Below are 13,966 nucleotides of genomic sequence, written 5' to 3' on the forward strand. Positions count from 1 at the left end.
TGTTCCCCACCTTGAAGCGTGGTCTAAGTTGCTTGTTAAGTTCTTTTCACTTTTAATGTTTAACGTTTTTTTTTGTTGTTGTTGTTGTCTGTTTGTTTGTTTGTTTGTTTTTTCTTTCATTTAGGAGTCGAACCCTTGGTGGCAAGTAACCCTTGAAAAAACACTGTATGTTGAATCTGTTGAAATCACCGATAAAATCGATTGCTGTTCACGTGACATTGGCATGATCAAAATCACTGTATCCAGTACCAGTCCAACCGGTTTAGATCCAACGTGTACAGAATCCATGGAATATGGTGGGAAAACTCAGGACTACAAATTTCTCTGTTCTCCAGCGGCGCGCGGCAGTTCCGTGACAGTGACGCTGATTGGGGATGATGTCACGCTAGTTCTGTGCCAAGTTGTCGTGAAAACGTTTGGTGAGTTACACGTGGCTACCTCCTAACTGTTTCTTTACAAGCAGTCTTTCCGGTCAATACAGTGTATAAACTATGAATACTCTTTGAAAATTATTAGTCTGGCTAGTCAATTCTTGACTGCTGAAAAGTTTTCAGAATAAGTCAAGAAAAAATCTTGACAACGAGGAATAAAGCCCTCTGCAGTCCTCCGTTTTTCCTTTCCTCTTCCTCCCCTAAATTACAAGACCTGAAGCGTGAAGACCTGCCTTGCCTGCTACCTGATGCCTTTCTTCGTTACATAACGTATTTCGTATACCGTAAAATCCCACTTTAAAGCCCTGCGCTTATATAACTTCATATGGGGTTTTGGGTGGGCTTATAAGCGGGGGGGGGGGGAGGAGGGCTTATATCGGGGGGCATATAAACTAAGTAAAAAACAGTGTTTCGGAACGACGAGATAAAACGTATCTGAGAAACGAATTAAAGCTAACATACCATTACATTTGGAGCTATTACATTTATAACACATTTATTGGTCCTCACAATAAACGGAGATTTTATTTCAAAAACATCTATAAAACACTAATGTGACTGAACCAACTGGAAAGGGAGTCTAAAATCTACAAGCCTTAAGGTTATCAATTTGCCTGTTTGCCGTGAAACGGTCCTTTAGGTAGAATTAACAAAGTTCATACGGTATTTGTATTTCAATGTTCAGAACAATTCTATAGTTTGCATAGCTCCAATTTAAGTGGTTACTAAGGCCGCAGTAGCACAATCATTAACAAAGTTCAGCTGCAGTTTTAAACAGTCAACTGCAGTTTCAAATTCGTCGTCATCATCATCTTTGTCAACGTCTGACTCGTCACTCGCCCTATGCGTTAGCGCAAGTTCTTTGTCCATTCTTAAAAGACGGGATACTGACAAGCATGATGGGTGAAATTACTGGGGAAGCAAGGAAGACACCGGAGGGCACTTGGGTTACTGTGGAGGTGGAATTGAATTACCATGTGTGTATTAAAGTTACGGGAGCAAGAAGCACAAAGCGCAAGTGAGGAAAGGAATATGGAAGGCTCAGAGTTCATTGTAGGAGGCTACAAAAATTTGCGTGATAGAAAACTGCCGGATTGTAGCTAGCTGTTTGCTATGTTACCGTACTCCAAAACATTGTCGTTGAACAGTTGTGTTGTAAATGAACTGTGGAACAAACCTCATCGCGTTGATATGTATGCATGAAGATTTGTTTCTTCCTTTGGTATCGTTATAATTATTGTTCTAAACTCCACAGCCACTTGTTTACGCCTATAACTTTCGATTAAAAATTTGGATGTTTGTAGAGAAACACAAAAGGAACGCACTTATCCGGGGGGGGCTTTAAAGTGTGATTTTACGCGACCATGTATATCGGAGGAGACAAATTTCTTATAGAAATTTAAACTAAGAATTTAGGAGCAACGTTCATGTCCATTGATTCACGTGTACGTTGTAATTGTTAGGATGTCATCCATGCATATGACTCTCTGATGTCACGCATGTGACATATATATGTCATTCATGTGACCTGTGAAGGTTACCCGTATGAGACATGTATGTCACGCATGTGACATATGTATATCATTTACGGGACACATGGATGTCACACTTGTGACATATACACTGTATGTCATACATGTTAGTCTAGTCATGCTAAAAAGTAATTTCTATGTATGTTTATCGGTAAAGTTTTGTACCTGCACTATAGTGTGTTTTTTACAAGACACCTCAAGAGTTGTTTCACATTTTGTCTGTGGTAGAGTTTATTGGACAGGCTCGCGGAGTTTTGCGTGAAGTGTGGTATAAAGTTAATATGGACCTGAACAGAGTGGCAACCATACGCCAACATCCCGTTTTCAAGACTCCACCTCAAAGCCAGATGAAGTTGCGCGATTTTGATGCACCAGTCGACGTAGGAAATAATTACGTTCAACGATTAACAAGCTACCTACAGGTAAACTTCGATTTCCCATTGAAGTGTAATAAATGAGAAGTAGGTAATTTCTTTGTATTTGTCTCGGGTAATTATTATTGGATATGCTTTAACCTTTTACAAACTGATATTATTGCTGGGGTTAAGATGGCAACTGATACTATACGAACAACGGAAGTGATTTGGAAAGAGATTATATAGTATTTTAGCACCGTTTGCCATAGAACTTTCGTTCTTTCTCGAAGAAGATTCTTAAAAATGACTTCTACGGAGTCGTTCTACAACTAGAATTTAGCGTGGGAAAGTAGCAGTCAATACACAATGTTCCTCTTGTTATTGAAATTATGAAGTGTATATAATTTTACAGGTCCCTGATAGTGGCAATTACACATTTTACGTGTCGTGCGATGATTGGTGTGAGTTGTGGAAGTACGATGTAGATGAGTATGGCACAGAAAGCCAGAACACGAAAGCTGAGGAGAGCTTAACCAAGCAGCTAATCATTGCTTTTAAATCATGGACCGGGCATCTTCAGTGGAACAAGTGAGCACCACACGAATGTGACCTTGAGAGTTTTTTCTTTTAACTTGAATATTTTTTTTTTACGTTATCCGGGATGTTAATTGTTTCTTTTTACTCTTTCTTACCCTTTTTTCTCTCTTGTTTTAAAGGCACCCACAACAAGTGTCGCAACCAATTTTTCTTGACGAATGTCGTATTTATAAAATGGAGGTTTTTATGTATGAGCGTTGGGGAAGAGACCACGCAGCTGTGGGCATGCGCAAACCAAATGGAGAGTATGAACGCCCTATTCCTGGAACAAGACTCTTTCGGACTCAACCAGGTAACATTGCTGTGGGTTCTTATTTTAAAATGTACAATGCATTTACCATTATTAAGAGAAAGGAAAATCTTGGCTGTCATGACTTTAGTGATATACTTTTTTGAAGAAAATCCGTTTCAAGAAACCAATCCACTTAGCAAGTTTAGTTTTCGTTGAGGAATTGCACAGATGGAAAAAGGTCTTCTCGATACAATATCTTGCCACTTTTTAACTTATATAAGATCTTTTAAGCAATGTTCAAGAGGGTTTTCTGTACGATTGCATACCCAACTATGTCATTTTTTCGATAACTCTCTTTTGGACTTGAATTTTCAACAGGAACACGCAGATTAAAGGTGACACTGCAGGATAATGAAACGCTTTTGTCTGCTGTCGTTGGATCAAAGTTTCGTATTTCAGGTTAGTTCCCTAGAGCAAACCAGACCAGTCAAACATAAATTGATAAAACGATGGAAGAAATTTTAACGATATGTTGCGTCTTTAACATCAAAGGTAGTAAGACTTCTGTAGATATTGAAGTGAAAAAAATAATTAACAGTTAGGTTATTCGCTGTCAATTTCTATGAGGTGTTAGTTGACGAGGCCCAAGGCCGAATATTCTAAATAATTTTTTTTAATTGTTCTAATTGTAGAATTGTACCTAAGATTCCTCAGATAATAATACTCGTGCTGGAGAGCGCAATACCACTCTTTTACTGATAACAAGAATTTCACTCCTTAACACTTGTATTTGCCAGTGACCTTCATTTTGAACTTTTCGATTTTTTGCACGTTCTAGTTCAATTCAAAATTTCAAAATATTCGTCAGACATTATTATAGAGATATAAAACCCATGTCGTGTCGTATCGTTTTATTTTGCACAACAGGTTTTTACCAGTTCTGCTGTGAAGGTGTATATTGCCCGAATTGCCCGTTGGAACTGAACATCTCAACCCTTGGAGAAAATGTAACGTTGAATTCGGCGCTTAACTTTTCTTGTGTAAACACATCATTCACAACTACCTTTAACACGGACCGACAACCTGGATATTCTGCAATAAAGGTCTGTTATTACCTGTTGTTGTGTAGAAAATAAACTTGGTCATGAGAGTTTCCGACTTGATCATCTTGAGATAGCTTACGAAACCCAGGACGATTTGTGGAAAAATAGTATGAAAAAGGTGATGAACAACTTTGGTGATGTTATTAGAATACAAAAGTCATGATCAAGAGTTACGGGTTTAGTTGCTTTTATTCTTCGTCCCTGCTTTGTTTGCATTTTATTTGCATGATGTTTACAGAAAGAGAGTAAATACTGTAATAGGATGAATAATTAATTATAAGTGAGCGCAACATAGGAGACTGAATACGCACTGTGTTCATTTGTTTCGGATTTAACTTTCTTTAACAGGTCAGTTTTTCATCTGTCAACAATTCACAGCAAATTATTGGCGAGAGAGTGCTAGGACATATTCACATTCAAGGTAAACGATTTCTATTGACGGCGTTGGGAAAGTAAATTCCTGGACAGTTAACGACAATCTATATTAGTTAAGTTTAATAAATATTTTATTGTTTCCATTTTTTAGCACGCACATGTTTTAACGAGTTTATTACTCCTAAATGTTACGTGGATAAATAAAGGATTGTATTGTATTGTGATTGTATTGTATCTGTCTGGTTCTGCTCTTTCTTAAAAACGGTTTCCCTCCAGAGTTTGACATATAGGGAAGAAACTCCCTGGTCTTACATGATGCACCCGGTTTATTTCGTTGTCAGCTGCAACACTTGAAGAATGTTCTTTTGACCTTGGATATTGCGGTTGGACCAGCGTTGTTGAGAAAGACAAATGGAAGTTATCGCTAAACAGCGCCTTCATTCAATATCCAGGCAAGTTGAACAATTGAATCTATAAATATATTGTTGCACTTGTGTTTGTGTGGAACGTTCATTCTCCTGTTGTTGCTTTGACCTTCAAGTTGAAAAAAATTGTGTTCTTCTGTAACAAACCTTTTTCTTGTAAATTGGATTAATAACTTTCTTTACACTAAAAAAATGAGCCGTAAACTCTGTTGATGATCTAGAGTGTAAGGGACAATGAAGTTGACTTTTTGTTCTGTTTAAGACTTGGCTACCCTAGGCTATATCTTGAGCGTTATGAATGACAAGATATAATACAATCAATCATCTCACATGGAAAGCGACTGACCCACTGGTGGAGTACCTTCAAAGGAGGTTATGTTTGCACACATTTGGCCACTCTGGACCATACAAACGTTCCAACATATTGCAACAAGATTGCCGAACGTATGCAACAATGTTGCAATGTGTTGCGTGCGTTTGACTGAGCCTTAAGAACAAAAATGTATACGTTTTTACCTCTAAAAGTATGTGACTAATCGAAACAATGTCTCTTCTTTCAGGTAGTTTTGCTTATGTTGATAAGTCGTACAAAGCACGTTTGGAAAGCTCTTTGTTGCCATGGAAACCATTCCATCAATCTGTGGGCGTGTGTTTGCGGTTTAGTTACCTCATGCCCACTAAATCAAAATCAAATTTAAAGGTTTTCCTCAGAGACACGAAACGAGAAATATCGGTACTAGTGTGGCAGATGGTTGGGTACCACGGTAAAGAATGGTCAGATGCTCAAGTGGCTTGGCCAGGCGCTGTAGGAATTAAGGTTCGTGAACAATTTCGCTTTCACGTGTCATTTAAGACCTTGGGTGTGAATAGCTTTTGAAATGAATGTCACTAAGACCTTGTATGGTTGACAATCACCGTCTAGTTTTCTATGAGACACATTTTTTTCTTTTTCGTATTTTGTAGATAATCTTTGAGGGAGAAGGTTTTCTTGATGACGAGATGAATGTAGCAATCGATAACGTCACTGTCACGACTGAGAACTGTTCCTTAAGACCTTACTTTGCTGAACCAGGTACTGACTCGTTACTTCTTTCTCTTGTCTTTGATAAGCTTTCGTGAGTGACTGTACAAAGACTCAGAAATGAATCTCAACTGTAGCGTGGTCAGATGCTACTGATGAATGTAAACAGACATAGACACGGACACGGACACGGACATGGACATAGACATACACTGTTTATTTAACTTGGACACTTGCACACTTAAAGGTTAAAGCGGTTGAGTATCCAAAGTAAGTGAAGTGGCTTATTCAGTTCGTAATTAAATAAATAATGTAGCAAAAATAGCAATCTGGATTGTTTTTCGATGAAGATGAGTGATTCAATGAACTTTTCAGATTTCAGGTGTAGCGATAAGCAGTTTACATGCAAAAATGGCGAATGTGTCAAGAAGAATCTGTTATGTGACGGCGACTTTGCATGTAAAGATAAATCAGACGAAGACGATTGTGGATGCCCTTCCAGCATGTTTCGCTGTCAGGGGGGAGGATGCCTCCTGGTAACAGATGTGTGCGACGGAAAAATCGACTGCTCTAACGGAGATGATGAAAATAATTGCCGTAAGTAGGCTGTTTTTAATAAGGGTTTAGGGTTTAGGTTACATTCTCATGCGGCACAAGAAATTGTACCAAGCCAAACACAACGCCTTTCGCCCTTATTTTCAGGCACAGTGTATATTGGGCGGGAGATGTAGTGACTTTACCAGGTTTGTACGCTGGACTAAAGATCGAGCGATCTTGGTTCGAGACCTGGCCGAGGTCACTGTCTTAGGTTTTTAAGCACGTCATTTGACTCTCATGGTTTTCGAATTACATTTCAGGAAATCCGTGCCCGTCTAGTCATCATTGTGTTGATGGGTCTTGTATTTCGTGGTCAAAAACATGTACTCAAACAGCTTTCTGCAGGGACGGAACTAATACACCTTCTGTATGTGGTGAGTCGGGTGTAGCACGTTAGCCAAAAGAAACAAAACTTGAACGTTTGGTTTGCATTTACAGGGACTTACCCGAACATCATTCCTGTAACATTAACCAGAATGTGCTAACATTAGTCGAAATTACTTTTGTAGTGTTGACCCAGACCCGCGAGATTTATACATAAATAAGGTGGGTTTGTATATGCTTTTCGCCTATCCTTTCATTTGCAGGGTCTGGAAAGTGCCACCTTAATAATTTAGCATGTACCTCCACCGGGCCCACAAGATGTGAATCTTTCAGAGGTAAGATGTACTCACTGAACTGCTTCGCATTTAACATTTTCCTTTCTTCGTTTTTTTTCAAACAGTTTTTTATTTAACTGTATTCGGTCAACGAAGGATACTTCCTCCTTATCATGTATCACCTTTCCGCCTTCCATTGCAAATGAATTGACCAATTTGCAAAGATGGTTTGGAATGCCACTGTCAGGTGTAGCATGATTTGGAAAAGCTTGAATTTCTTTTTGTTAAATTAAACATATATTTTGCAAGTAATACCCAACAAATACAGTGTGACTATGACATGGACACCTATTACAACAGTGACAAACGAGTAATAATATTTTGTACTTCAGGAATATATAATGAAATACGAAGCAGAACTGTATATACCTGAGGCTTTCTAATCCATAAATTTTAGTTCCGTTCCAGGCTGCTATTGCTTGAAATCTTTGCAGCAGCTTGTTAAATCAAGGAATTCAATTTTTTGTTGATAAGCTAGTCTCTAGTTTACTACTGCAAGCATCGTCTATCAAGAAGACGATTTCTTGCCTTTAGCAATTTGTTTTTGTTGAAAGTCATCCGTTGAGATCTCGATATGACAGGATGGAATTGATCTCGCATTGCACATCCTTGATTTGGTTTCATACTGTGCGTAAACTTTCCCCATTGAGCCACTGGTCTCCAACAGGTCTTTGCAGTTTCCAAAATGGACTGTGCGGATTGAAATCTGATGGGAATGCCACTTTCCACTGGACCCTGGACTCAGGCCAAACACTAACAGAAAATACTGGACCGTGCTATGATCACACCTCGTTTGATAAAGATGGTAAGAGAAGTCACAAACTTAAAAAAAATTGTAACGTAAAAAACCAATGACAAATTTCTCTAACGAGCGATTAGGGGTATTATTTGCTAAGGCTATTGTCGTTATCAATTTCAAGCAGTTAGGTAATTCCCCTGAAATAAAACTGCCAATAGAGTTTTGTTCAAACTTTGTCCACTGAATATTTATCATATGAGAACTTTAATTATAAAATAAAAAAGGGGGGTGCCCATGCTCGTTAAGGAGCTGTGAGGCATTAAAAATGTCCCATTTTAGCATTATTTAATGCTTATTTCAAGAACGCATTCCAAGTTATTGTAAACTCGTTATGAGCCCAGACTCATGAAAACGCGCCTCAAACTACAGTCAATACTTGTGTCGGACACAAATAAACTTTTTAAGTTTGATTTTGACAGACAGCTGAGTCCTTGTTAAAATATTGGAACCAAATTGCTTGCCACGGCTATCAAACTGCAAAAGAGAAAAGACTACAGTGCAGCTGCTATTTTCCTTATTTATTCAATTTTCAACAATAGAAATATGGTCAGTCTTTTCTAATGATTAGTTGATTAAAATGACTGAAAAAAAATTTGGGGTGCCCGAGCTCGTTAGTGAGCTATAGCCATTTTTCAACTGACAGAACTCAATACCAAGGCAAATCCGCCATGTTTTCAATGTGCGCATGCACGAACGCGCGCTAATGACGCCATAAATTATGCACTGTAAGGATGCGCAATGCAAATGTGAGGAATCACCTTAATTAACTAATTGTTCCATTTGCCTGCCAACTTACCATAAATGTTTTCTACCTGTAATCGTTTCATGCCTATTCACTATCAAAATTTATCATATAAGTTTAATAAATTTTGTTAAAATATGTGAAGTTTAATATTTTTACACTGCTTCACAAGAATGTTACAATGATAGTGAACAGTAAAGTGGTACAAAAAAGGAAGAAAAAACAGTGCGTTAGACGGACAAGCGTCACTAACGTGTGATGTCTCCTTGGCTAAGCTTAAGTCTTCGAATTAAGCTATCTTTATCTTGTATTCTAGTTATACAATCTTGGTTTACGACAAGACCAACTTTTTCTCTTGTTTCTCTGCTAGCACTGAAAAATGATACTACACCTTTTGCTGTTCATTTACAGAAAATATCCATTCATTTGAGTCCAGATTTGTTTCATTATGGTCAATATACTCGCATTAACACCAAGATGACCTTCATTTGCGCGTAAGGAACGTTCAAGAATAACACTTGCATATGCATTAACATTGAAATACATCAAAAGATAAACAATACCTTCCCTTGACATTCATTGGCTGTAACTGTATTTTCATTTTTGTCGAAAAAAAATTCGTTGTCACGAAACGACAATCATTTACACTTTTGGGCAATCCTTTTTCAACAAAAGACTTTCAGTAACAGAATTTGCATGAGCACTCACAATCAATTGCATTATTAAACAACCATATCCATGAAGGTGACAATCTTAAGTGCGGTGAGACAAACATTACAGCCATAATAACGTTTATTTTTGGAAGAGAGAATGTCAAATTTGCTGAACAATTTATCTCTCAATTGCCTCACTATTGAGGCATCGTGGCAAATATATTTGCATGAAACGATACCATTGTCCACATCAAGGCCCTGATTATCCTTTCGCTGTGTTCAAATGGGATTCTATTTCTTCGTGGCATTTGTGGGGAAATCTAACTGTTACTTTATCACATGTATACTGTAGTGCGCCCTCTGAGTTGTGGGAAAAAGGTTCGTAAGAGGCTGAATTTACATATATCTGCAAGGGGAGGATTGTGGAAATACGATTTAAAAAAAGGTACATACGGTCCCTAGTTCTATAATCAAATTTTCGAGGAAAATTGGGCGCGATATCTCTGTTCAAAAAAATTACGCTAATGAGCTATTGTTTTCTCTAAACGTTAGGTGAAAACACGGTAACGTCTGTCTCACTACACTTAAGACTGTCACCTTCACGGATATGGTTGTATAATAATGCAATTGATTGTGAGTGCTCATGCAAATTGTGTTATTGAAAGTCTTTTCTTGAAAAAGGATTGTCCAAAAATGTAAATGATTGTCCTTTCGTGACAACGAATTTTATTTCGACGAAAACGAAAATACATCTACAGCCAATGAATGTCAAATGAAGATATTGTTTATCTTTTGATGATTTTGAATGTTAATACCTATGCAAATGTTATTCTTGAACGTTCGTTACGCGCAAATGAATGTCATATTGGTGATAATGAGAATATATTAACCATAATGAAACAAATTTGAACACAAATGAATGGATATTTTCTGTAAATGTACAGCAAAAGGTGTACTTGCAGCCGACTTTGACAAAGAACACAAAAATACACAAGTCTTTCTCTATATAAGTAGACTATAACAGAATTCCTATTTTGCAGGATCGTATATCTTCATTGAAACTTCTCAGAAAAACCCCGGAGACAAGGCGAGGTTGTTAAGTGACGATCTTGAACCCAGTGAAAACGTTTGTGTTCAGTTTTGGTATCACATGCATGGTTCAGATACTGGCAACCTGAGCATCTATGTCAAAACTAACCAATCAGAAACACTCGTCTGGAGGCTGTCAGGAGATCAAGGAAACCGTTGGAGATTTGGACAGACGGCTCTGAATAGTCCGAGTTCATATAAAGTAAGTTCGGGTGGCTACCTGTAAATATTGAACGTTACCCTCACGTTGGAATGGAAAGTAACGTGAACATTTTTGTCTAATTTATTAAAAAAGCCTCCAATTAGTTACGGTGATATTGTAGTTTGGTGGATCAGTCATTTATAAAATGGCTAGAACACTCTGTAATCAAGTAATTTTGTTCCAATTTATCTAAAAAGGTTTCTGCTAGGAAACGTTCTATCTGAATTAATGAACTATTGACATTTTTTGTTTGTATTTCGGTTAGTTTGTAATAGAAGGAACAGTCGGTAATGGCAGTAAAGGTGATATTGCAGTGGATGACTTAACGGTGATGGATGGAGTATGTGATGAAATTATAAAACAGGGTAAGTTGTTAAAACGTAAACCACAAATAGATAATTCCTTAATTCCAGGTTTGGCAAATCACATTAGATTAAAGAGCGATCGTTTGTTGGCAGCTCCAATCACTTTGCAGTATTCCCACTGATCATGAACACCCCAGTGTCTAGTAACCTCGCAAATGCTGACTCTGAAAAGGTATTTGTCTCTCCCGCCCCTCTCCCCCGACGGCAGCAGTAACGATTTTTGGTGTCATTTTCCAGCAAGTCCAGACTGCGAATTTGAAGAGAGTATGTGCGACTGGGATGCTGAACAGGGATGGGTTCTGAAAATACGCTTAGAGAGATTTGAAACTTCCGGTAAGATGTTGTCTACATATGCTGTTTTCCTTAGTCACAAGGTATTAATGTAGTTGTATGTTTTCAACATATTCATCTCAAGGGTGTTTTAGTATTCAAGTATGAAAAATAACCGAACACGAAGGTGATGACTCCATCAACTTGAAGTTCAAGATGAGTAAAGTAAAAAATTGCAAGATTCGTTTCTGATTAGATACTAGTGGCAGAAATTACCTTATTGCAGTGAGCACGCTAAGGGCCGATTTACACGGTACGACTTTATCGCATGCGACAAGCTTACGACGGACCTACGACATGACTTAAGACCATTTACACGCGCTCGACATTTTCACTTACAAAATTAAATATGCAAAAGTTTGCACCTGGATTTTCGGAGTGGAAGTTCTAACAAACAGCAAAAAAATAGTTTAGCTGTCCTGCGCTTTGAAAAGACTTTCTAAAGAGATGTTTTTCGCTTTAATCTGTTCAATACTTTTCGAGAAACGTCTTCATCTGAATCAGTCAACAACACGTTGTCCGCCATTTTGTCGCAAGGAAACTTCACCTCGCCCCCAGCTCAATAGGAATTTGTCACAAAATACGTCATTTTCTAACGACTTCGGCTACGATTCTCGCAGCGTTTTAAAACATGTTTTAAAATCCTACGACATTTTTTTGACGTACACAACAGTCGTAAGCGAGTTGTAGGTTTGATTTACACGAAAACAGTTCATGTCGTAGGCCTGTCGTAAGCTTGTCGTATGCGACAAAGTCGTACCGTGTAAATCGACCCTAACGGAGAATGCATAAATAAGTTTTAAAAAAAATAAACGAGAAGCGTTTGTTGATCCCCGTAGATAAGAGAAAACAAGGTAAGAGTTTTTGTGTGTTCTGAGATTTTGGTATTTTCAGTGCGTTAGTGAACAGAAAGTCCCAGTCTGTGCCCAGCGTCTACTTTTCAAATTTCTTCGTGTAAATTAATTCCCCTTTTACAACTCATTTCAATTTCGTATTTGCAGCACAACAGTGTCCTTAGAAGTTGCTCTCTTTGTGAATAAAAAAAAAATTGTTTTGTTTCAAACAATGATGAGACAGGTTGATTCTTGACGAATAGTACGATAATTAATGAATATGAGTCAGGAAAATGGGCCCTAAATTAGGAACTGCGGCAGACATGTCTATCAAAACTGATAGACACGCTTGGCTAATTGAAATCAGTGTTTCTTAAAACGCGTGGTAAGATTTAACTATTGCACCGTGTTACCTTCTGTTATCAGGTGGATTCGTTGCCTCTCTTCCTGCTGGAGCATCTGACTCGCGTTCCTCCCTCTCATCTCCCGTCATCAACGTCCATTACTACGAATGGAAGTGTTTACGTTTCTGGTATTTCATTGGCGCTACTGATGCTCGAGACTGGTATACAACGTCGTTGATGTTGTTACTGAGGACAGTGACATCAAACCAAGCAATGGTGCTTTTTTTTGCGGATGAAGTGACAGATAAAGCGCGGTATACACAGATACCCTTATCGAGAAATTCCACTAACTCACAGGTATTAAGAAACCTCTAACTTACTTACTGGTCGTACACCAAGTAAAATATGATTGTTTACTTCTCTTGCATAGCTGAAGTGAGAGATTTTCGAAAAATGTACGTTATGTCATTTACTCGTAATACCTTAAATTGTCAATTTTCTTTCAATGATTGCTTCTAAACCAGTTTCTATTTAACAATTATTCGCCGAAGGCGAAGTGACCGTTGGTGAATATTTACCGAGACGAAGTCGAGGTAAATGCTCACCAATTTCACTGCGCATGAGGCGAATAATTGATTTAGTATAATTTAATAATATAATTAGAGGTCAATATCAAGAACTGCAAAATAACAGACTAAAACATAAAAACACAGACGCAATTGTTCGTTTACATACACGTATGCAGCCGTAGTTTTAATAATAATCTTACATCTAAGCTGACATCGAATGTGAATCAATTTACACATCGAGTTCGGCAGTAACACAAGCAACTGAAACAGTACGAAAAATAAATTCATCCGGTACCTTTGTTACATCGTTGTTGACTTCATTCACAGTTGTCGTCATCGTCTCAAAATAAGTAGCTTCAGTTTGAAGAGAAATGAATTTCGGTCACTCGAACTGACCTGCTGGCGATAAACAACTGTGATTGTCATTCTTAAATGCCTTGAATACGAGTTCTTGAAAAGATTTTTGGTCCAAGAGCAACAACAGTCATACTGAAAATTTTCCATGCTTTCAAATACAGTGAAACCTGCATTAAGCAGACACCCTTGGGACCCTCACTTGTGTCCGCTTAATACATGATGTCCGATCTAAGCAGGTTCTAATATGTTGTGCAACAGTAGTTAACTGTTAACTCTTTTGTATCACACTAACACACTGTCAGATCAAACACTGCTCATAGGAGAATGTCCAGTCAGTCAATGCATCAATCTGGAT

The 13,966-nt window shown here is 38.0% G+C and overlaps 2 protein-coding genes across 2 annotated transcripts in view; both read left to right on the forward strand.

The window, feature by feature from the left end:
- The first annotated feature begins 71 nt into the window (after positions 1 to 71).
- On the forward strand, positions 72 to 5,095 carry LOC149108510 (uncharacterized). The gene is made up of 8 exons (XM_089295290.1): positions 72 to 419; positions 2,192 to 2,385; positions 2,732 to 2,907; positions 3,036 to 3,208; positions 3,527 to 3,607; positions 4,076 to 4,251; positions 4,600 to 4,672; positions 4,968 to 5,095. Exons 1-8 carry the CDS (start codon positions 224 to 226, stop codon positions 5,093 to 5,095), a joined length of 1,197 nt encoding a protein of 398 aa, XP_089151416.1. The 5' UTR covers positions 72 to 223.
- Positions 5,096 to 5,652: 557 nt separating this feature from the next.
- LOC149108511 (uncharacterized) overlaps positions 5,653 to 13,966 on the forward strand; it is a 37,668-nt gene continuing 29,354 nt past the window's right edge. The window contains exons 1-10 of the mRNA XM_089295074.1: positions 5,653 to 5,868; positions 6,015 to 6,123; positions 6,448 to 6,669; positions 6,930 to 7,043; positions 7,257 to 7,328; positions 7,996 to 8,133; positions 10,563 to 10,813; positions 11,079 to 11,178; positions 11,416 to 11,511; positions 12,768 to 13,042. Coding sequence (XP_089151200.1) covers positions 5,722 to 5,868; positions 6,015 to 6,123; positions 6,448 to 6,669; positions 6,930 to 7,043; positions 7,257 to 7,328; positions 7,996 to 8,133; positions 10,563 to 10,813; positions 11,079 to 11,178; positions 11,416 to 11,511; positions 12,768 to 13,042 — 1,524 coding nt within the window. The 5' untranslated portion in view covers positions 5,653 to 5,721. The remainder of the gene's footprint in view (positions 5,869 to 6,014; positions 6,124 to 6,447; positions 6,670 to 6,929; positions 7,044 to 7,256; positions 7,329 to 7,995; positions 8,134 to 10,562; positions 10,814 to 11,078; positions 11,179 to 11,415; positions 11,512 to 12,767; positions 13,043 to 13,966) is intronic.

This window comes from Orbicella faveolata, unplaced genomic scaffold (genome assembly GCF_042242905.1).
Source record: "Orbicella faveolata isolate gen_17 unplaced genomic scaffold, um_ofav_v1 contig_26, whole genome shotgun sequence".
Classification (NCBI taxonomy): domain Eukaryota; kingdom Metazoa; phylum Cnidaria; class Anthozoa; order Scleractinia; family Merulinidae; genus Orbicella; species Orbicella faveolata.